The 24,640-nt window shown below is 41.1% G+C and overlaps 2 protein-coding genes across 2 annotated transcripts in view; one reads left to right on the forward strand and one right to left on the reverse strand.

The window, feature by feature from the left end:
* The window catches only part of rab15 (RAB15, member RAS oncogene family), a 41,580-nt gene extending 19,537 nt beyond the window's left edge, over positions 1–22,043 (reverse strand). The window contains exon 1 of the mRNA XM_039781644.1: positions 21,975–22,043. The gene's annotated coding sequence lies outside the window, so the exon portion shown is untranslated. The remainder of the gene's footprint in view (positions 1–21,974) is intronic.
* On the forward strand, positions 736–24,155 carry fntb (farnesyltransferase, CAAX box, beta). Its single transcript, XM_039781642.1, has 12 exons — positions 736–983; positions 2,198–2,262; positions 5,765–5,837; positions 6,430–6,521; positions 8,127–8,273; positions 10,602–10,685; positions 12,455–12,541; positions 12,643–12,772; positions 17,811–17,943; positions 18,709–18,820; positions 19,373–19,487; positions 23,697–24,155. Exons 1-12 carry the CDS (start codon positions 885–887, stop codon positions 23,862–23,864), a joined length of 1,305 nt encoding a protein of 434 aa, XP_039637576.1. The 5' UTR covers positions 736–884; the 3' UTR covers positions 23,865–24,155.
* The last annotated feature ends 485 nt before the right edge of the window (positions 24,156–24,640 follow it).

Below are 24,640 nucleotides of genomic sequence, written 5' to 3' on the forward strand. Positions count from 1 at the left end.
TGTGAATGTTTTACTGTATTTGGAGGTTTTAAGTGTGAGAAAATCATGCACACAACCATATATTTTCTGTACATACAGGCTTAATTTCATTTGAATCTGTGTATTAAATGCATGCCTAATTGGTAATTTACTTGTCTGCCAGTATAGATGTTAAATGGTACTTTATTAATTAATATGATGTCTCGATTGTGTCTCTTTTCTCATTTGTATGATAGTTTATGAAGCTGCTATACATCTGCTTATTGTACCCTACATATCATCTGCTTTTTACAGAATGCTTAATAGTGTCTGTACTTTATTGAAATTGTTCTCCTAACAAACTACTAGTGGGATTTATTTAGTAAAAAGCACCATACAGGCACAATATCAAGTAGCATAACAAATGTGAAATAAAAAAAAAGTGTATTTATGTGAAAGTTTTTTTCCCCTCCATAACAAGTTTTGAGGGTTTATTTTGAAGGCAGAAATCACACAACTTCCGGTACTTTTTTTGTTTTGTTTGTATCTGACTTAATGCAGACCAAGGGCAGAAATAACGCGCGCGGTGGCATTGCTTCTTTCGACGTCAGTGGCATACCATCAATTAAAGAGCATACATTAAATAAAACAGGGCCATAGACTCGTTAATTCATATTTTATCAGAAAACTCACGCCAAACACTTTTACAAGAGGCTGTATTTGTGTGCCGTGTTTCGCACTACTGTGAAAGAGAGAGGTTTGTTCCCTTGGAGACGCCGTAGCTCGTTCTCTTGCGCGCAGTTTCCGCCCATTCCAACCTCAGCAGGAAGTGGGTAGAGTCCACTTAAACTAAGCGAACTATCAAAACAAAGCTATCAGCATCACTTCCAGCATCTCCGCACATAACGGGGCCTGTCATCATCGTCATGGACGGTGTACCGACGCCTTTGCGGTGCTTTAATGAGTGCCATTCCGCAGCAATGCTCGTGGATGACGGGGTGGAAACGGTGACTTCACGGGAGCAGGTGAGCGGAGGCACAGATTAGCTTCATTAGCTAATGGGGCTAATGCTAACGCCGCTGGGGTTGAGTGGCAGCTCTCCTCTCTGGATGAAGGCGCGTCTGGAAGAAGTGGGACAGAAATTCAACTCTCACACACTTATTATACCCCTGAATCGGCCCATAGATTAGAAAAATGATCGGAAACCGGTTCTCGTCCACTAGCTAGCTAGCTAGTTAGCAAACTTTAAGTAGCTAGCATTGTAACTTAACTTAATGAGATTAAGTATTTATGAATTAAGTTAGCTAATGGCTAAGTAACTTAAACAGTTAAGCCTTGGTACGACACCGCCCATTAGTGCAAGACCGTTAACGAGACTTGGAGGAAAAGCTCCACATCAATTAGATATTGTATGGTCTTGACTTAGAGTTGCGTGTGGTTAAATTCAGGGCCGTAGCAATTAATTAAGAGACCCTCTGAAATATGTGTAACCACCTTTCCTCAATTTAGTTGGTCCCTTCCAGCCATAGGCCCCTAGACTAAATTGCTGACAATTAGCGGCACAATTAGCCAATCTCAGATCAATTTCAATCTGCATATATGATTTTGTTTTTAACCATTTTAATTGATAGGGGGCAGTGCATGTTCGTCAACATTGATCTTTTGAAATATGTTAAAGTCCTGAGGTTAGCTCAACAGCTAATTTGCATCCATCAGCTGATAAATGCCTAGAAACTGCCAAAGATAAGTTTGAGGTAATTTCGAAACAGTATGGCCATTGTATAGTTTGTCCAACAGAGAGCACCGACACGTTTATCTTTCAACTGTAAATGTCATATCTAGGTCGTATTTCTTTACTAGTAAAGCATTGCATCTTATATCCTTTTATATCAAGTATTTTCAATTGATCATATTACAAATTGACTCTAAATCATTTTACATCCTAACTCTTGTCATTGTTAGTTTAGTTTTTGTTTGGAAATTTTTCTAGGTGTTCTATCAGAGGAGGTGTGCCAAGTCAAAATATAACTTCAGAAGTTTCAGATGTCTTGTGAAAATTAAAAAGTATTTTAAATTGTTACTAGTGCTTTGCATATGTTTGCATTTTAAGTATGTTGCTCTGTAAACAAACCATACCTCTGCTCTGCATTTGGTTAATGGTAATGGCCAGGTGATGAAAGGCTGATCTTCATAATGACTGTTTGCACGCTCCTCTTTCCTGTCCTCTCCTTTTAACTAGAAAAAAGTGGAACGCAGCATTGAAGAAGTCATCAGTGTTTACAAGCAAATGCACAGCTTACCACAGTAAGTATCCAGAGAGAAAATGTGTGCTTCTACAGCTAACGACCCATCTCTTAAATAACAAGTTCCAACAAATGGAAGCAGCACAGACCTTGGTTGTGTTTGGATATATTAGTTTTGAGTTTTCGTCTGACTCATGTTTTTCCCACTGTTCCGCTTGGCCTTTACACACAGAATTTTCAGGGGGGGAAACATGTTTTTTACAGTAATAAAACATTAGACTTGAAAAGTGCCCAAGCTACATGATCCCAGTGAAGAATCTCTAATTGCAGTACTGTTCCATTAGGTCCAAGTTGTTTTCACATCGGTGGTATTGATGCTGTTACACACTGCCTAGTGCTTACCGACATCCACCCGAGATCTGACAAGAAAATCTATTCCAGGAAATAGTCCTTTTGAAAAACTCTGCCCTACAGAAATTATTGTTCCTTCTCTGACATTTGTCTCAGCTGTCAAAAGACGACAAAATGGTTACAAAAATGTGATTAAATATATGCATTATAAAATAATCGGGAAGATCTGAACTGTTGTAGGACTGGCAAACGATTAGGTCCGATTTAATAAAATGTTATCAGACTCATATCAGCTTGAATACAGTCTCCAGTTGTTTTTATTAAGACTAGCTGTCAAAATGCTCTACATGCGATCTGTTGGTGATGTTAATAAACAGACTGTAGATGATCCGTAATCAGAACAGATTTGTCTTTGACTTCTAAATGCAACTATCAGCCACACCGCATGTGTTCTGTACAGAATAAGCCTATAAATCAAACAAATAGCAATCAAAATCCCTCCGATTCAAAAACAAAGTTTATAGAAAACGTTATCATTTTGAGTCGATTCTGAGCTGTTAGATCAGCCGAGAGGCAGGCGTTTCCCATCATGCCCTGGGTCCGCCTGGGTCTCACAGTCGGTGAAAAGCAACTGCACTGCCTGCGTCTCAAAACGTGCGGCCGCCATGATCTCGTGTGGTTAGCGTTGCTCGCGTGTGCATGACGTCAGAGCAAGTCGGACACAAATCTAACCGGCATGCAACGGGCGGCGATCACTGGCGATCCATTCTGCGTGGACCTAGCTCATCTCGAGATAATCATGTGGACCCCAGGAAGAGTAGCTGACTGCTACGGTATCAGCTAATAGGGATCCTTTTTAATAAACAATCTGTTCAAAGGACTTACTATATTGAATACCAGTCCTTCCAGAAAACTGCAGAGTTTTTTTGTGATTGTTGCAGGCAAAAATCCTTGATTATGCGGCACGTTTTCTTAAAAAATGCAAGGGAATATGCGGGATATTTATGCAATTTTATGCGATGAAATTGCGGGAACTTGCAAAAACTGCGGTTTGATGAAAAAGAGAAAAAAAAGTGAGTCCCCAACACCCTGCTTTTCGATGATGTTCACGTTGCGTAATTCCGTCACTTCATAACGTTCCCATGGCAACGGGAAAATGGCTGCTCTATGTGAAGTAAACGCTAAAGTTTTCAACTTTCTGCTAAGATATGTGTGACTTTTGCAACGATAGTGTGGATTATGAAATCATGCAAGCCCCGCATATTTTGCGGACTTTGGCTGATTATGCATTGAATTATGCAATCGCATAATCTCGTTTTTCTGGAAGGACTGGAATACATTTACTGCCATTATGAGACACTTCCAAGAGCACTGCTCATTAGCTGTGGCTGTTTGTTTTTTTTAAATCACAGACACCTACTGTTTGCTGTAGAGATGGCTGCACAGTGATGTTATCTAAATGGTGTGTTGATCAGCCCACATACTTTGCTCCTGCTATCAGCTGGCACCAGTCTCCTCTTAATGGGGTGACTCATCTCATTTCTATGACAACTGTGTGTACCTGAATGTCACCAGCATTACAGCCAATGGGGAAATGTACTACAAGAAAAATTAACGGTATTCATCAGTAGAGGTCACACATTTAGTAACGTTCACCTTTTTGGTCTGGACTTGGGGGTTCAACACAACACAGGGTTAGTTTTCATCTTTTGCATTAAGTAAATTTTTATTTTTTTATTTTTTGGGGCTTTTCCTTATTTATTTGTTTTTGAAAGTGGATAGACTTGAAAGGGGGAGAGAGATGGGGAATGACACGCAGCAAAGGGCAGCAAGTTGGATTCAAACCCGCGCCGCTGCAGGACTCAGCCAACATGGGGCGAACGCTCTTACTGGGTGAGCTAGAGGCTCAGGAATGTAGGAATGTAAACTTCTCCTCAGGTTGTTAAATTAGCAGAAAAACAACGGAGGACACGACCTTACTGTTGTCAGTGGTTGCTACGTCCCTGTGTATCATACACAAAAGTCACAAAATTGGCGGTTACATAATTGGCCAAATATGCCACTAAAACCAACATGAGAATGCCAAAACAAAACTCAGAATGTGAATGGAAGTTCAAATGATAAGATTATTTGGCCTCAACCAGCAGAATATCTGCTCTCTCCTTTTTTTTCAGATGTTTGTTCTGCTCAACTTGAGGCTGAAATGATAGGTTTGATTTACTTGCACACTCGTCTGTGTCCAGGTCTGCCCTCAACTTTTAAACAGCCGTGTTGGAACCTTGTCTGACGAGCATAACTGTGGTGGGCGGGCGGGCTCTTGGCTGCTTAGCACTGGTCCTGTCGTCACTTCTGATTGTTGTGTTGCAGAATTTGTGCGGTAGAGTGTAATTACAATCGTCGTAGCGCAAAGGGGAGGATTAATGCCACGTCTGACTGGCAGCATTAATGGCCCAAGCTAGTTTGCAGTTCTCATCCCCGAGGTGGGCCTTTATGCAAAGGCACAAAACTCATGAAAAAATATGTACAAAACACAAACAATATCTAAATACAATGATTCAGTAATATAATATCTTGTCTAATTTTTTTTTTTTTATCTTCTCTATCTCTAGTTCAAAGTGATGAATTTGTTACTTTTTCCCTTCTTAATGTGGACAGACCAGAATACTCTCCTGCTAAATAGAAAGTGAATAAAACACTGTGAATAAAATGCAAAGGAGCCACTAATTAGGCTGCCGAGGTGCTGAACTACCTTAAAAAATATATAGGTAAATTAACAAAAGACAGGCTGATACCATTGCCTTATGTAATGAAAATAATTCTATTAATCTATTTTTTTTTTTTTTTTTTTTTTTTTTTTTTTTTTTTTTTTTTTTTTTTTTTTTTTTTTTTTTTATTTATATACACACAAACAATGCTTTTTTTTTTTTTTTTTTTTTTAAAAAAAAAAAAATTTTTTTTTTTTTTTTAAAAAAAACAAAAAAAATAACTCCTTGGGGACAAATTTTTTTTTTAAACCAAACCACCCTTATTTTGTGGTTACACATGATATTAAAATAGCAAAAACACGTGTGGCCAAGGATAGCATTTCTATAAAAGGGAGTGAATTACACCTCTTATAACTGTTTATCAGATTTCTTTTTGACATTTTCTGTTACTTTCAAGCTGCTAACCCTATTTGTAATTGATCCTTCTGTCCTGTGTTATGTCTTCAGGCCAACGTTGTTGCGGGAACAACACTACCAATATCTCAAGAAGGGCTTACGTCACTTATCTGATGCTTATGAGGTACAGTATTGCACGTGCTGAAACATCTTTTATGGCCATTTAAGTGTATGATAAACATAATGACACACACAGTATGACCGAGTCCTTCCCTGGCGTTCACTCAGCGGTTGCATTAGTTCCTGTGTGTCAGTAATAGCCAGGACAGAAGGACAGTAACACTCGCTGCCTCTGTATGATTGGCTCTCTGTATTAAATAGAAATACCATTGCAAAGTTGTCCACACAGCCCCCAGTTCAGTATATGACTGATTTAACCTCAGACTTGATCATCATCAGTGTTTCCTTTGATTGACAGCCAGTGTGGTGCTTTTGGTGCTGTTACACTGTGCAGTATTTACTGTATATGTCCAGTTCCAACATTGTAGCAATGTTGGAAACGGAAATTAGAAGTCAGATATTATAAAAATAAAAACAGTACAAAAACAAACTGCATTGTTTTTATCGTAAACGCCATTATACACATTTACAGGCCACTGAAAAGTCGAAATCGTTTTCCTCCGGCTCGGTTTACCCTCGTCTCTGACTGACTGATATCACTATCTCATTTATCTCTATAATTGGTCATCTGATGCCCATGCTGTCTGTCCGTGTAGTGTCTGGATGCTAGCAGGCCGTGGCTCTGCTTCTGGATTCTTCACAGTCTGGAGTTACTAGAAGAGCCCATTCCTGCTGCTGTTGCCTCAGAGTGAGTCTCTCTCTCTCTCTCTCTCTCTCTCTCTCTCTCTCTCTCTCTCTCTCTCTCTCTCTCTCTCTCTCTCTCTCTCTCTCTCTCTCTCTCTCTCTCTCTCTCTCTCTCTCTCTCTCTCTCTCTCTCTCTCTCTCTCTCTCTCTCTCTCTCTCTCTGTGTGTTTTTAAATGTATTACCATTGCATCATTCTCATAATTACTAGAGTAGAGCTAATGCTGCTGCAATGCAAACATGTTGAGAATTAACTGCAGCAGCTACACACAAACAGTCTAATTGCAACAATAGTTGTTGTTTATTGTGTCTTATAACATAAAAATATATTTCAACCACATGAACCTATCACACACAATAGAAGAAGCAGTTGTGTTTTATTTTAAACGTGTTTATGCAGCCGTAACTTCAAACGGTGTTGCTTTTATTGCCACCAAAATGTCATTTGATTAAATTACTGCCAGTCCAAAGTAACACTCGGCAAACCCCATAGCGAGTAGCGATGCCAGGCTGGCAACCCACTCTAATTATTACTGTGAGGCGTGCCAACACACCGGCTGGCACTGCCCAGCGCCGATGCCCTCATGCTCACGCGCACACACGGACACACACACAGGCCCTATTTGAAGGATTTATAACAATGCAACCTACAACAGATTGCTTTCTCTGTCCCATCAATTGTATACTTTGGCCAAAGTTAATGTCGCTTTCCATTCCATCTCGGTTTGCTCTCGGCATGCTCGCAGTTTTGTGATTTTTACTCCATGGCGGAGGATGAAAAGGACATTTGTGAGAGCAGCAGCTCGGTGAACAGAGGCTGGAAAGAAATGAAACTGTGCTCTGTGCCACGTCAGCTAGAGGGAACTAAGCCAGTGGTGCTCGCTTTACTGTCAGCTGAAGCTCTGCAGGCCTGAGATGCAGAATTATAGCTATAACGATCGAGTGGATAGAAAGTTTGTGTGTTTTTAAAGGAGTGAGAAAAGTTAGTCCAAGTAAGACATACACATTTGTTTTGAATTTAGAGGAGAAGATCTTGTGCATGTGGCTTCTTTTTGAGCATCACCCAGCTTTATATGTAGTTAAGACACATTGTGAAATCTGTCCCGTACAAGCTCAGATAAAAACCGAGCAGCCTCATTTGTGGTTAGTGAAAGAGAACGGAGGATTACTCAAACAATAAGCCACTACCGATTCAGTCTTTCATTCAGTCTGCTCCGAAAATGATGCGCTCATAATAATGTATTTATGTTGTCTATCCGTATAAAAGTAGGGAAAGTCTTTCTTCAACATTTCATTGAACAAGCTTACTATTTCCCCTATCTGTGTTCAGGCACTTTTGTATAAACTACATTGACAAAAATTGTGCATCAAAATGCACATTAAAAATGCATGCGCTCATGTTTTTATACCACTGTTTAATGCTTTTATCTTCAACTCCATTGGTTGCATAATCGGTGCAGATGCGGCAATCAAATATGCAAGACACACTTTGACATTCTCTTTTTGTGATCTGATAGGTCAGTATTAGTATTCACCTGTTATAGTGTCTGTCTATCTGTGTAAGTACAATTCAACAATTTCTTGGCCGTAACTTTTTGTTCTTCTCTCCAGTGTGTGTCACTTTCTGGCCCGCTGTCAGAGCCCAGCAGGCGGTTTTGCGGGGGGACCAGGACAACACGCCCACCTCGCCCCTACCTACGCTGCTGTCAACGCCCTCTGTATCATCGGCACAGAACAGGCCTATAATATTATTGACAGGTACAGTGATGTTTCACACAACCACAGTCACCCCACTGTCTTAAGACTACACCAAGGTGACAAAACACAACGTTAAAAACACGGAAAAGTTTCTATTAAAGCAGACTTCAAACAGACTTGCTGGTTTACTGTTAGTTGACTGTTTTATAATAGTACTCGTTCATACTTCAGGTGCCTGGATGCTTCCTTTGTAGATATTTTTATGTAAAAATGCAGCTTAGTGTCAAGACATTTGGATGTGCAGTGTATCTGATGTGTGCACAATTTACTGACATCCGTTTAGGGCTGGGGTCTTCAGCGTTTTTTAGGCCAAGGACCCCTTACCTGAGAGAGAGATGGAGCAGGGACCCCCTACTACGTAATGTATAAAATTGAGTTGCATAATAAACTGGGCCTAATTGTGTAGGCCTAAAGCCTTTACACATGCCTTTTTATGGTGCATACAATATTTATGAATTGTGTTTTGGTGTTAAACATACATGTAGCACAGTGAATCCTTAAGCTTCAGCTTCAGCTGTCAATGTTTAAAGTGATGGTTCGGAGTAATTCACCCTAGGGTCCTTTGCACCATGACCTCGAGCCAAACACCCCCCCAGAAGCTTTTTTCACCTGGGTCTAACATTGGGAGCGTTAGCTAGAGTAGCATTATCAGCTGAATAGCTTAGCGCAGGGGCTAATGGACCCACGTTTGTATCTCGTAAGTTACCCCACTAATAATGCCCGAAATGATACCAAACGTCTACAAGTAGTACAAATAGGTTATGCTCTCATAAAACGATGGATTGGAAAGTTTGTAAGTTTATGAACACAGAAGTTTATGAACACTTGCCTGCTCTCCTCAGTTCTGTTGCTGCTGCTGCTACCAGCAGTTAGACGAGTGCTTAGGGCCGTCTACAAATCACTACACCGAAAAGAGTTACATTATTAATTCAATGATTAAATAAGGTAATGTCTCCAAACGTACCTCAATTATTACTTGTCTCCTGCTAGTTATACTACAGCACTTACTTTAAAAAAAAAAAAAGTTAAATTAATAATAAAATATTTTTGTTGCATCTCTTTTCGGTGTTGTAATTTGTAGACGGCCCTAAGCACTCGTCTTACAGCAGCCACAACAACAGCAGAGAGCAGAAGCCAGCAGGCAAGTGTTATTTACATAAACTTCTGGTGTACTTACAAACTTTCCAATCCATCGTTTTGAGTGCATAACCTATTTGTAATACTTGTAGACGTTTGGTATCATTTCGGCATTTTGTGGGGTAACTTACGAGATACAAACGTGGGTCCGTATAGCCCCCCCACTAGCTGCTAATGCTATGGCTATCTAAGTTCTACTCTCCCAATGTTAGACCCAGGTGAAAATGTTTTAACTCCGAAAGATCAATAATTCTAAATTACTTTAAATAAAAAAAAAAAAGAAAATCACAAATAGGCCGATGTCTTTGCTAGTAATATGTAGGACTCATGTTTGTATTTTTGACATTTTAACTTTTGAAAATGATTAAACAATAACCTTGGGCCCCCCTGCAGTATCTCTGAGGACCCCCGGGGTCCCGGACCCACTGTTGAAGATCTCTGGTTTAAGGAATTGCTGGCTGATAAAGTCTTTAGAAAAATCCAAACAGCTCAGCAGCTTCGAAGTAGAGGACTCATTTTATTGTCAGCAATACTTATTATTTATATCCTAAAGACTCACAAAAAAATAAATAAAATAAATCACGTCGGGTGCCAAGAATTTGTTATGGTGACTTTGTTGGAGAGAGAGAACTGAGTAACGTGACGTACTATAGATAAAATAGACAACACTGTAAACCTATCACCTCAAGGGTATCCATATATACTGAAGGGGCACATGCAGTGTGAATGAAGATTGATTATTAAATATAATGATATCCATATTCACATTTCAAAGCTTTTAATCAGTGGCTGTATAATGATTTTTAAAATGAATGTATTAATGTATGCCTTTTAATCTCTTTCAGTAGAATTATTTTTTCTTTAATATTGTTTCAGTTGTTGGAGAATATTACACTATTGTGTTGTCTAACCAGTAGCTTATTATAATAGCATGTGGAGGTAGTGTTCACACGACTTCTTACTCCTCGTTTTCTGCATTTATATCTGCGTAATTGACGTTTTACGGTCGTGATTTCTGTGTTGACTTTTTTTATTTTTATTAGTTCTTTATAACATTTGCAGTACTTAAGCTGTTCCATTTGCCTTCCACCCCCTCCCCTCTGTTCTTTCACCTTATCTCCTTCCCTGTGCCCATTATCTCCCCTCCTGCTCCTCTTCTACTCTCTCCCCTGGGCTGCTGACCCTCTGCAGGGAGAAGCTGTTAGATTTCCTAATGTCAGTGAAGCAGCCGGATGGCTCGTTTGTGATGCACGTTGGAGGAGAGGTGGATGTCAGGTGAGAGCTACCTCCTCTACCCTTGGTTCTCTTTTCTATTTTTATTTTTTCATTTCGGCACCACACAGGAAGATCCATTATCACCAAAGTCAAAATTAAGAGCACGTGCGTGAAAGTCGACACATTGTGTTTTCACCTAATAAGTGGGACATTAAAAAAAGAAGTCTCCTTTTTTCTCCCTTTCCTTTGGTGTTGATAGAAAAGATGAGAAATACCCACATCTTGCATTTTGTGTGTGTGCGTTACCCACATCTTGCATTTTGCATAAGAGTGGATTTATGGTGTGTGTGTGTGTCTTTGAATCTGCTATGTGTGGCAGAGGATTTTTTAATAAGCAGCTTTGAGGCACAGTCTTCTGTTTTCAACAAAGAACCTCAAAAGTCAGTTACTTTTTCACTCTCAGGGGAGGCTGTTATCTGTTGCCAACCAATTAATGTTCTGCTGCCGTTATGTATTATTTAAACTCTTTTTCCTCTCAGACGGGTTTTCTATCTGCCGCTGCCCTGTGAAAGCGACGTATGGTAACCGTTCATGAGCTGAGAAAAATGTTTTTATTTCCAATGGGTTTAACGGGTTTAGCCTAGAAAGCAGGATGATTTGCTCAAACCCACTTTTCATTTAAGGATAAATGGGGTGATTTTCAACATTGTTCTTATTGTCACCAAATCCCATGAAACGACCAAAAACAACAATGAATTGATCCTACCGAAAAAGTCTCGTCTGTGTATCTAAAGCCTGATATACAGTACAAACGCATGTTCCTTTGTCACCGTGAGTAGTTTATTTTAAGTCAATCACACGTGCACTGTCCTGCTGCTGTACATACTCACTACAGCACTAAATGTGCATTAATCCACAGCTGATAAATAGTCCCCAATAAATGCACTATATGCTCAAAACTACAGTGCCCAGCTGTTTTTTTGTAAATGACATATGGCCTATAAAAAATAAAAAAAAGAATTTGACCTTCTTTTAATGGTTTATGTTCAGTATAAACGAATGGTTTTGGGGTTGAGTGCCACAGACAGGGGGGGGAAGAGACAGACTTATATTTGTAATTTAATTAGTTTGTTGATAATGAGAAACGCATTGAATAACACCAGCCTTATACTTCAAATGAGAAGAATGATTTAGTGTTTCTAGACATGAACTCTGGATATGCTATCTACATTCTAAAGTGGTATGGCTAGCTCACTGGCAATACTGCCATTATCTCAAAGGATAACACAAGTGTACATGTATCTTTTGTATTGTCATCATCCTCATCATCCACAAATGCCCTGAAGAGGCCAAAACCAATATTGAATTTGTCCTACTAGCTAAGTTTGATATCGAGCCAGTGTCATTTACTTTGGAACTCTACAACTAGATTTTTAATCTCTGGAGAGAAGCTTCATGTCGGGTAGACTTCACTGAGCATGCTCCGAATAGTTTTTTTCCATGGATACTGGTCATGCACGCAGGAGTAAGCTGTCAGGCTTTGGCTACAAGACTTGTTAGGCCGATCAGCTCACTGTTGTTTCTGGTCTTTTCAAAGCATTTCTCGATAATCAAAAGAGATTGGTTATTAATTCCTAAAGCTTTACAGTCTCTTGACTGCAGATGAAAACAAAACCTAAAAACAAAACAAAATGGATGTTTATATTTGGCCTGCTGGCAGTCTAAAAATAAAATATGAATCTTTGGATAACGTGTAAGTGTAGGAAGAGCAGACTTCCTGTCTCTCTTTGTTGATCCATATCAGCCTGTGTTTTTTTCCTTTTTTATAGGAGTGCATATTGTGCAGCCTCTGTAGCGTCGCTCACAAACATCCTCACACCTAAACTGTTTGAGGACACGACCAACTGGATCCTCAGGTACAAACCACCGCCACCACAGCGGCCTATTATTTAATTATTAAAGACCTTGTTGCCAGGGAGTGTTTTCATTGTGCGTTTGATTTTTCCTCTGTCTCCAGTTGTCAGAACTGGGAGGGTGGTCTGAGCGGAGTGCCGGGTTTGGAGGCCCACGGCGGCTACACTTTCTGTGGCACAGCTGCCCTCGTCATCCTGGGCAAAGAACATATGCTGGATCTTAAAGCGTTGCTGGTGAGAGAGACACTTTCACAATCGCAGGCACATGTCTATAACGAATAAGAATAGCATAAAACCGTAACCAGGGTAACCTGTGGTGCTGCTCGGCTCGGATCCTAAAGACAAAAACAGATGCTATCGGTATCCGTCACAACAGAGCCTTTGTGCTGAAGCAATATCTCTTTTTATGATTTCCCCCTTGGATTATGTGAGGGAGCAAGATTTCATGAAGTAAAACGACTGCTTGTTTAGATCAGATTTTGTCCCATATCTTAGATAAGTTTACATGAATGTGTATTCAGTAACATTTTCTGTCTCACAAAAGCATTTAGAGAAGTAGCTGGAAGCGACACTGAGACATTTGTTTTCCTTTTAGTTCTTATGTTGCCACTAGGTTCTTGGCATATTGGAGGACAAAGTTTCCATCAGTGGCTTGTCACCATTGGGACACTGTGTTGATCCCTGTAGGGAAATTCTCGTGCCATTTGCCTGCGACAGCAGCCCTGAAGCTTTAGTTTGGGTAGAGCTTTAGAGTTGTGCTCAGGGACAGGCAGATGCTTAATGACACGGAGCTCACTGTCATCTGGGCAAAAAAGAGAAAACATTTTCTCACATGTCTTATTGAAAGCTACTGTTCAGAGTCAGATTTGTGCGTTGGCGTCATTTAGTTAAATTCAAAATATCAAGAATGTAAAACGCTTTCCCAGCATCATACTGTAACTATTCAGCATATATTCAAATTCAGTGTCACAGCTCTGTAGTAATATCCACTGACTATCACCTCTGTCACTGGCCCACCACAGATTCCCATCATAGTTTATTTTAATGATTTTTTTTTTTTGTGGCGTTTTAGGGCTTTATTTGTGACAGGACAGCTTAGACATGAAAGCGGAGAGAGAGAGAGGCGGAATGACATGCAGCAAAGGGCCGCAGGTTGGAACTGAACCTGCGGTTCAGCAGGTCATGTTGGAGATTAGAGATCAACCGGTATATAGGCACCGCCTACCGACCAATCAATACTCTATTTATAACGGCGTCACCGTTCTTAGAAGATCAGGTGGAGCTCTGTGCGCCGAGAGAGAGGGGTGCGCTCATAAAAGTTCAAACATGTAGAGACCAACAACCCCGTTAACATTGCCTGATGGGTGTTGTTATGAAAGGGAGGGAATTCACGTATGGGCTATTTGTCGGCTTCTTGAGCCGTGTGTTGCCAATGCGCACATCTGTTTGATTTACGTTTCTATATTTTTTATTTGCTCCCACGATCACTTACCACTGCCATGGTTGCAACTGAAATAATAGGCTAAAGCAACGACGGCACAAGTGTAATTTTGGTCAGAGCTTGTTTCTGACTGATGGGGAAGTGATATTGATAAGCATTGTGATTTACACATTTACAGCGTTGGCTATTTTTTTTGCCAGCTCTCCTTTCTGTTTTAGGAAGCAGCGACTGTATTGCATTTTGCCTGTAAAACCGTGTCTCTGTTCTTCATATTTATGTAGAATTATAGTTCTAGCAGTATGCTCTTCTTGATTAAAATATGCAGCTGTGGTAGAGGTTTGCGATTGGTCGTGCTGTGCAAACACCGCCTCTTATGTGAACGCGCGTGCCGCTGGATTGGGAAACCCTGGGTTGATTGAACTAGTTGATAACCACCGTCGTGACACAGCTTATGCGGGACCGCGGTTGTTAGGTTAGGAGAAGCCGGGTAACTGAAAGAGATCCAGGGCATGTTGATCTTGATTCGTAGTACAGGCCTCAGGTGAGCTACCCAGGCGCCTCCCCATAACAGTCTTTTATATTGAAATTATTCGGTAGGAAATGGATCTACAACACTTTTGAACATCAAGAAAAGTCAAACATTCACTAGTTCCAGCTTCTGTGATGTGAGGATTTTGCTGTCTCTCTCTGTTTAATATCATTGTAAATCAAAGCTCTTTGGGTTGTTAGTCAGACAAAACATTTAAAGGCCATCATTTGGTGTTTGGAAAACTAGGATGGGTATTTTTGCACTACTTTTTAAACACTTTCAAGACCAAGTTTTTAGCCTTAATCTTCTAAATAAGTCAATATTAAAGTAGAGATTAATATTCATCTGATCTGGAGACTTCTTTCAAAACCTCTGCATTAGAAAATAAGCTGTCTGAAGAATGTAGTCTCTGATTTACAGCAGCATAATGATAATTGATTTTTCAAGATTCTGAGATCCCATACAGGGCTTGGTTAGTTTTTTTTGTTTGACAACCATTTTGTTGCCTTAAAATGACAGTATTTGAGTGGGTGTGAACAAAATGGCTTTTATGAAGTTGTGCTTTGAGTGATATTGGATGAGTCACACTGCATTAAACAGCCCCAGCTCCATCTCTGAGAGATTATTATTAACATTGAGAAAATATTCATGTTGATGGCAACACAGATGTATGTAGCCTTGTATTTTTTATTTATGTTTTACCCAGTGTTACTGTTGTTCCATTTTACTGTTTTTCCAATGATTAATGTAGTAATGTAGTGATTAGCATTGACATTTTTCTCCTGAAGAATCTGTACAGCTAGTACAGGGCTGCAAAAACAAAGGTGTGCTTTAAGAGTGTATTCACAACCTGAAAATGAACGTTTGAAGTGGAACAATGCAAATGTCTCACTGCTGTCATGGAATTTACATTAACACCATGTTGTGGTAAAGGGATAATGTTTTTTGGCAGTTTGCAGATAATCTGCATCGGCGTTTTATTTGCCTGATAACCGATAAAGTTAATAATTAAAAAGTGCGCTACTTTGGCTCGGCCACAGCTCGGTGTCTGTCGCTCTGCTTCGGTTTCACTCACCTCTGAGTCTGAGTCCGAGTCTGCCCACAACACCATCTATCACTATCTTTTACTGTGTATTATGTTGAACGTTTCTAATTTATTAAATAATTGCTTAAAGCATTTAAACAAAGTTTTTTGACAAAAATCTTAATTTTGACTTAAAGATTAAAATTTTCACTGTAAATGCATATCTGTTCTAAATATTGATTACCAGTTTCATTTACTACTAATAATCGGTGTCAGCCTTTTAAAAACCAACATCAGTCGATCCCTATTGTGGTATGATGAGACTAAGGGAAAGCTTGGACAACATCAGGCCGTTGATAGGTCACAGGTCAGGGGACGAGAATATTCAGCCAGTCTCTAATAACCAAACCTGTTCGTGTATAATTATGTTCGTCTCTACAGATTCAGGGACTCAAGGCAGCTGCATGATAAGGGAATGTTTTGTCTCAGGACTGTCTCCTTCTGGAGGTCTGTGGGCCAGCCACACTTTAGCATACTTCCCAGAGAGAGAGAGAGGCTGAACTATAGGCTTTATTATCTGTGTTTGGGCGCCTGCAATATCTATGTTTACCTTTTAAAGGTTCAGCTAAACGGAACGCCTCCAGCATGAGTTTAAATACACCTTCAGGAAGACAGGAACTTCAGAGAGTTGGGACAGCACTGCACGATACCACATCGTGGTTAAACTGTACTGCCTGCTTAAACGTCTCCTCGATTGAGTGCTCATTAAATGCTCCTGTGTAAGTCAATGTCTCCCAAACCTTCTTCACGTATGTGAATGAGTTGTGCTGCTCCTGAGTTTTTCCTTAACAACTGCCATGAATGAATCAATGCCAGGTGCTTTGTTTGAATGTGACAAGTATCCCTGGCATTGCACAGGACAATATTACACGTTTGCTTGTGAAGGATGGAGAAAGGGAAGCAGCATAATTCCCACAGCGCAGCCTGGCCAATGAGTGATCAGTCGGTTAATTCTAATCAAATAAAGACGGCACTAAACTCAGCAGCAGCATGCATGAAGCATTTATGGTGTAGATTACTGATCAGAGATCCTTGGGACTTCATGAGGAAAAAGCTAGAACATTTTATATTTGAATGTTGCAGCCAAATATTGAAAGTATCTACCGTTGTCCAGGTATTCATTCTTGCATGTTTTACACTGTGCACGTTTTACATTTGAGTGTGTATCCTCACACTGTTTTGTAAGGAGTTTACACACTGCTCTGGCTCGGCTACTCTATAGCTATCCTCGGCCTCCTCTTTGTTACACTCTGTTTTTCAAACAGTTTTCCTTCTTTAGTGGCTGAAATGAATCCTTGAACTAGCATTAATAAGCCAAACATTGTCCTCCATCTTCTGCAGACAGACTAGACCCCAGCTGGTATTTAACCCAATATTCCATAGTAATGGTACGTGTCCATTGTTGGCGTTGTTTCCATGCTACCCGTTCATTTCTGTGGGAGCAGCCGTGCAATGCATTCTGGTAGCGTCGCGGGGACTTTGGAGAAGCTGGGCACCGTGTCGCCCACTCCTCATTTGCATAAAGTTAAATCCAGGCAACTTAATGCAAATGAGGAGCGGCCGGCTCGGCGCCTCTTAAAAGCTGACTTTCAAACTGAGTGCTGTCGATCCGAAATGAAGACATATTCAGCAACTGCATGGCCTAATTCTCGCTTAAAATGTTTTCAGAAACACGTTTCCGGTGAACTATTTTAGTAAAATAGCCGCCATTATGGTCTGTTTTGAAATCTGGGAGCAGGCAGGTCACGTGCTCGTCCAATCAGGTGCAGCCATCGCAGTTGTAGGAGGGTGTACTGTAGACGGTTTTCTTTGCTTGCCAGTGGTCAGTGAAGAGAAACTTCCAACTGCTGGCGGCGAGCCCACTAGCGAGCAGTGCTGGGATGCGGGGCGATCCCTGTATGTGAAAACATATATGGACATGTACCATAACTTAATCCAAGCCAAGTGAGACTGGATGTGCACCAACTGGTGTTTTTCATGGCAGCAATGTTGCAAATCCATAACCATTTTGAAAATATTAAGAGTGTTTTCCCCTCATCCCTTCAACTACGGCTCTGCCTCTGGACCCGCATAAACCCGGGGAGTTTTCAGCTCTGGCAGTGCGGAGGGTAGATGGGATTACACTCAACTAGAAGATCGGCGTTAAACCTCCTCAAAGTTTCCAAGGGATGCACGTGCGATTGCATTAAAGCGTGTGTTTGTCGTGTGTCCTCCTCAGCGGTGGGTGGTCAGCAGACAGATGCGATTCGAAGGAGGCTTCCAGGGCCGCTGTAATAAACTGGTGGACGGCTGCTACTCTTTCTGGCAGGCTGGACTCTTGCCTCTACTCCACAGAGCTTTATTCAAACAAGGTACTGCATCGTTGGTCCTGGCAAAGCCCTGGCGCTGTTTAGAACGTCTTTCTTTAAGAGCTGTGAAAACACACAGACTGGCCACTAACAATATTGAGAACACAGTATTTTTTTTTTGACCAGTAATTTCATTTAACTTAATCAAAACTCATGCTTATTAAAAAAAAAAAAAAAAACACAGAGCAAATTGTCTAATCACAGCATGTTATTAAACGGATCATTACCGCTTTCTCCCTTGAGAGTCAACTCAATTGCAATGTTCCCCACAAATATGTAGAGAAAATGGTTTCATTGAGCTCAAGAATTCTCCCTATAGCCACCACAAAAAATCAATGACAAAATAGAATTTTGTTCACAATAAACCAAGAAAACCTCTGTGCAGGTATTAAGTGTGATTAATAAAGTTTTCAGAGCTGCACTGGATACACCCAGTGGCTCAGTGGCCAGTACAGAGTAAGGCTGGGCACCAAAACCCAGTTCCAAATTTGAACCAATCCAAAAATGCCAATAACCGGGTGAAAAAGAAAAAATTATAAATTGTGTTCTGCTTATTGGTTCAACAACTACACCTGGCGCTCTTTCTGGACTGGACGACGCTGCTCAAAGCCATGGTTAGGCTGTATAAGCATGATGACACTGATCACCACAATTGTAAACAAGGTCTTCTTGTAATTTCACCCTCATTCATTCTTTTTTCTTCTATTTTTAAACCAAAAAGTGAAACTGAGTCTAAAAGTTTTGCGTTTGGCTGAACGGTTTGTGCAGGAGAGTCGGAGCTGAGTCGGCAGCGGTGGATGTTCGAACAGCAGGCCTTGCAGGAGTACATCCTCCTCTGCTGTCAGAACCCAACAGGGGGCCTTGTGGATAAGCCCGGCAAGTCAGTACCACACTACGCACGCACACAGGCGCCGGCAGGATTCTATTTCATAGTACGCACAAATACCGCCTGCCGAAGTGGTTGGCTGCGCCAGAAATCAGCTGTTCTTATAATATTTAATGTGAATGAAAGTGACCGCTGAGAGAGAGAGAGAGAGATCTCTGTGTGCCTTGTAAACATATCCCCAATATGATCAAAAACGGGATAAGCATCATAACCGCAATATTCATGTCCATAACACACATGACTTAAACAACATGCTAGCTCCGCCCACAGGTTTAGCGATAGCCAGCGTCCAGCAACCCGTTTATCTACAGATAGTCATAAAAATGAACATTGTGATTAATAGTGCACGGGTTGTTGGTGAAATCACATAATTAATGAGAAAATTAGTACTGTGAACAGAACCGCTTCCTCGTGTGCGCATTTACGCATTGTTGTCAGATGTGTTACAGAAAAAAAGTGTGTACACACACAAAAAAATGTGATTCACATGGTTTTTACTCATGCACATCATTTACACTGGCCTGTATTATGTCTTCCTGCGTCCAGATCCAGAGATTTTTACCACACGTGTTACTGCCTGAGCGGCCTCTCCATAGCACAGCACTTTGGAAACATGGACCTCCATCATGAGATGATCCTCGGCAAGGAGGACAACCGATTGGTGAGACTGCAACAGAGCTGGGCGGGAGGTTCGGCTGAACAAGGGTGGATTCATTCAGAAATGTTTGGTTGTTTTTTTTACTATCAGAAAAGGATGAGTTTTTAGTAGAAACAAATGGGAGGTGGAAACTGCTGAAGGTACGTCCAGTATTAAAATGGAAGAATAACTTCTCAAACGTTCCTGAATAAAACAAAAGGCACAGGTGAAGATGAAGGAAGTTTGTTCTGCACAATGAGTTGTTTTGGCTCGGTGGTTCCCAACATTTACTTCTGCAGACCAATCGGATGAGCTAAAGTACCTCTTTATTGACCCCTGAAACTGCCGGTCGGGTTTTAAATGTGTCCTTTTGAAATTATTTTAAAGTGGATGTTATTTTAAGTTACTATTTATACAAAGATGGATAGTGTTAGAATAATTGTCATTGCGGAACAACTAACTGCTGGGTTTCTTGCTTCGCATTTCTTGCTGTAGGTTTAGTAAAGTTTGCGTTCGCTTCAGTACACATTACTCTATTTTGACTTCTCTGCTAGATTGCAAACTCGTTTTCATGCACTGTCAATCGCAGCAGGTGGTGTTTATAGCAATAGTTGGACTTTTTGGAATATATGCTTATTCTGTGTCTTGCTGGGAGGGTCAGTGCCAGTAACTTGTAACCCTCTGGGGTACAAGTACCCCTTGTTGCGAATCACTGGTTTAGAACACTCTGCTGCAGGAGCTGTAAGAAAGGCGTCGCAGCAGAGCAGACAGCAGTGTAGTCGCTTAAGAATATTGTTTTCAAATGTAAAATTTCCTGCTTTTGGCACAGATCTGTCACATCTGTCCAGTAGCGAACCGCGACTCTTAGGCCCCGTTTACACATACATGGTTATTTTGAAAAACTGAGACATTTCCCTTCGTTTACACGCAAACTGAGAATTTGCCTCTGAAAACGAGCCTTTCTAAAAAAAAAAAAAAACTCCGGCCAGATGGAGATTTTGGAAAACTACGTTTGCGTGTAAACAGAGACAAAGGGAGGTTTACGCAGCCGAGAGAGAGAAGAGAGAGGAAGTGATTCGTTGCGGTTGTTGCCATTTTCCGGATTCTGATTGGCTAAAGTGGGCTTGAGCTTCTCGTTACGCTGCCACCTACAGGTTTGGTGTGCTCTTGACGGGATATCTACACGGGTACGTGTAAACGAACACTTTTCTCAAAACTGACATCTGTGCACGATGTTGTTTTTGAAAACTGAGAGGTTGAAATTTCAGTTTATGAAAATAGCCGGCCACGTGTAAACGTAGCATTAAACCTCGGCCCTCTGCCCCCCTCCCTCCCCCCCTCGCCAGGAAAAAAAACAAGCAAACTACCAGCCTGCCTTATTTAATTGTGTTCTCTCTGATAGTACTGCAAAAGTTACTTCATGGCAATTCCAGCTGCGAATCAAAAATTAACATGTTAGTCCGGCCTTAGCAATGCAACGAGCAAACGGCATGAAGAGAGTGAGCGTTTTCTCCATAACAAAAAAAAACTGCTGATTTCCTAAAGGAAAAAAGAAAAAGCAAATCCTCCTTACAAATAATCCCATCATGACACAAGCTGTGTGCGCCCTTCAGCGAATACAGTGACAACGGGTTGCAAAACGAATGGCAGCATGACAGCCACCCGCCTCCTACCACACAAAACCAACTAAATGTCATGTGTCTACACAGCATGACAGCGTGCGCACAGCAACGGTCATTAGCGACAGACACATCAGAACCATGGCCAGTGAGCCCACCACCACAGCAGCAATATTGTTAAACATATTAGATTGGCACAGCAGCCTATTAAATACAGGTATACGTGCAGTTTAGTGTCCCAAATTCCCCCGTACAATGTCCTTAATTATGAACCTGCTAAACCACCTGTGCTGTTTAACTGGTGTTTTATAGTCATTAGGGCGTGACAAGTTTGCCTCTCAAAAAGCCATTTATGAAGTCATTTTGTTGCAAATGTGCATTATTTACAAGCAAAAAAAATGGCAGGGCGACCCCCGTTCTTCGGGAACGATTGTGGCAAATGAGGCCAAATGTTTCCCCGCACTGATACACACAGTTGCCACAATTAACAGTGTAGCCTAAAGAAATCATCATAGGCCCTACTTGCCTAACCCCCACCGCTACTCCAGACCAACCGAAGCACTCGGGCGCACGGGTATCGCTACGTCTGGGAGGGATTCTGACTTAGAGGCGTTCAGTCATAATCCCGCAGATGGTAGCTTTATGGTAGTTTTGGAAAATAATTTGGGACACTAAACTGCACCTATACCTTAAATACATATGTATGTTACGGTTTATTTGGGGGAACGGTCATTAAGCAGAATTACAGTAAATGTGCATAACGTTGGTGAATTTACAGACTGACCCATAAGTCTACATGATGACCGTGTCGCCAACGTATACAAACAGTGGCAGCGGTGGCCAGATTAAAATCAGTTGGCACGGCGGCCTATTCGACTTTCAAATAACTTACCCGATGCTTTTCGCTCCACCTGAAAATGAAGTTCATGTGTAATAGCTGGAGTTGGGATGCCTCTCCAAACGTTTTCTGGCCCAATTTAAGCTCTGGTGTGAGTCTTTATTTGCTGTTTAAAGGTCCTGAACACCCACACAGGTGTTTTGAGTTAACCGGGCTGATTGGGCCTCTTCCCAGGCCTGTGTGGGCGTGTCTAGGCTGATTGATTGACATCTTCCTGAGTCTCCTGTTAGCTCTGTTGTATATATCTATGGCTCTGTTGCACCTGTTGGGGCGGGACAAATGACAGCTTTATCGTTGTTATTGGTAGAAAAGATTAGTGGCCAAATGGACCTTTATGACAGCAGACACTTTGACTTTTCTTATGCTACGTTTACACGTGGCTGGCTATTTTCATAAACGGAAATTTCAACCTCTCCGTTTTCAAAAATAACCTCGTGCACAGCTGTCAATTTTCAGAAAAGTGTTCGTTTACACGTACCCGTGTATATAAATGCCGTCAAGAGCACGCCAAACCTGTAGGTGGCAGTGTAACGAGAAGCTCAAGCCCACGTTAGCCAATCAGAATCCTGAAAATAGCAACAAGAAGAATCACTTCCCCTCTCTCTCGGCTGCCTAAACCTCCGTTTGTCTCAGTTTACGTGCAAACGAAGTTTTCCAAAATCTCCACTCTGGCCGGAGGTTTTAGAAAGAATCGTTGTCAGAGGTGAATTCTCCGTTTTGTGTGTAAACGAAGGGTAATGTCTGTTTTTCAAAATAACCATGTACGCGTAAACAGGGTAATGGTAGGAAAAGCACAGCGGAAATTGATAACCGTAACGATGGCTCAATTCCATCAAGTTCAGTTCAGTATTTCAGTGAGTCAGCATGCACAATACCAGGACCTCTCCTAAGTGGAATGCAGCCATCAGTAATGGTTTTAAATACACCTGTGCTTTTCCTACTATGACATGTCAACATGTCTGCTGTGGAAAAGGTCTATGGCCATAGGATGCTTTTATTACCAAACATGATGTTATCAGATTTGATGATATAATGGTTGGAATAGCTGAGTCTAATCTGCAGGTCCTTGAAACTGGAAAGAAAGACAACAAATAATCAAAATAACTGAAAGCCTTTTTAAAAGTCTCAGCTGCTCATGCATCCCTTTTATTTCCATGTAGTAAATTATTAACATATTGGCTTTTTTTTTTTATCTGCCATTTTTGCAGTATGCAGATCCAATTTCACATGAGTTTAGTCGAGAGCATGACACGGTTCCTCAATTTTGCACCTTCTGAATGAATTATATGCTCTTAATTTTCAGTGCGATGGTCTGTGGGTTTACTTCCTGATCAGGTTACATTTTTATGCAAATCTAAAATGAGAAGCACTGACGTTGGGTGATGTTGAAAATAAGACGGCATGTGGTGGCACCGGGTGGTTTTATTTTCCTGTTTCCTGTTGTATTACTGGCACTCACAGTTGATTACAGTAAGTCTGCCTCCCTCCCTCCCTCCCTATACATGCATATGCATATATCACCTCTCAGATTATAATACATTTGAGGGATGCATTTGTCTCACAAATATTGAAAATGCCGTTTACATACAACTTAATACAGCGCAGAATTGTTTAAAGAAATTGATTCCCCTTCAGCAGACCAGTTTCATTCTGAAGAAACTGATCAAGAATAAGAGCAAATAGATAAATGATTTTTGCTCTTGTTCTCTCTCGCAGGCTCCAACTCATCCAGTTTACAACATTTGTCCAGAGAAGGTGGCTCAGGCCCTGCAGCACTTCCACCGGCTGCCTGTCCCTGATGGCAACAGACAGCCGGGAGCCTCTGCTGACGCCAGAGTGTCGGACCCCACCGCTAACTCAGGATCAGGCGACCATCAGTCCTAGTTAGTCATCAGTGGAGACGTCACCGTGTGTCAACCAGCCAACTCTGGGGAACGGACTCGAACCAGCAAACAGCAGTCTGGTCTGATGTAGACAAGCCCCAAAAAAACCGGTTGGACAGTCGACCGTCGGTAGAAATGAGGGCTGGCGTTTAGGAAGAATTTGCCTGAATAAAGGTAAACAGTTGTGTGTGTGGGCAACTTAGCATTCAGCGGAATTTTTGCTTGCAATGCGTAATGGTTTTCATTCTCTGAAATAAAAGTGAAACTTGGTTAAGGTTTCTGTATGACTGAACTTTATATAGCATTTTTCGTGTTCTCAATGCTGGTGTTTTTGCTTGAATAAATATCAAAATAATTCTGTAAATCAACTGTATGATGGACAGATCAGTTCAACTCTAGTTTGGTTTAAAAGCAGCCGTTTGTTTCCAGAGACGTTGAAAAGAACAGCTTCGTTTACAGTACATCCACCTTGCAGAACATAATCAGCTTACTCAGTAAATGAAATATGAAACATCCAAATAATTAAAGTTAAGACTTGCTTTTTGGGGTCTGGGGGACTCATCCAGACTATATTCCTGCCTGAAAGCAGGAAATAAAAACAAGAATCATACAAAAAACATCAGCTGGTCCAGTTTTTTTCCCCCCTCCAGTTAAAAACCACACCAGGGTAAGGGGAGAGTTCTTACATAAGACATTATGCCCTCTGCCACACCTGCCAGCATCACTGGAAACCAGAAAAACCTGAAGTTCTGTTTGTCTGCTATACCAACACAAAGC

The sequence above is a fragment of the Perca fluviatilis genome, chromosome 18, assembly GCF_010015445.1.
Source record: "Perca fluviatilis chromosome 18, GENO_Pfluv_1.0, whole genome shotgun sequence".
Taxonomy (NCBI): domain Eukaryota; kingdom Metazoa; phylum Chordata; class Actinopteri; order Perciformes; family Percidae; genus Perca; species Perca fluviatilis.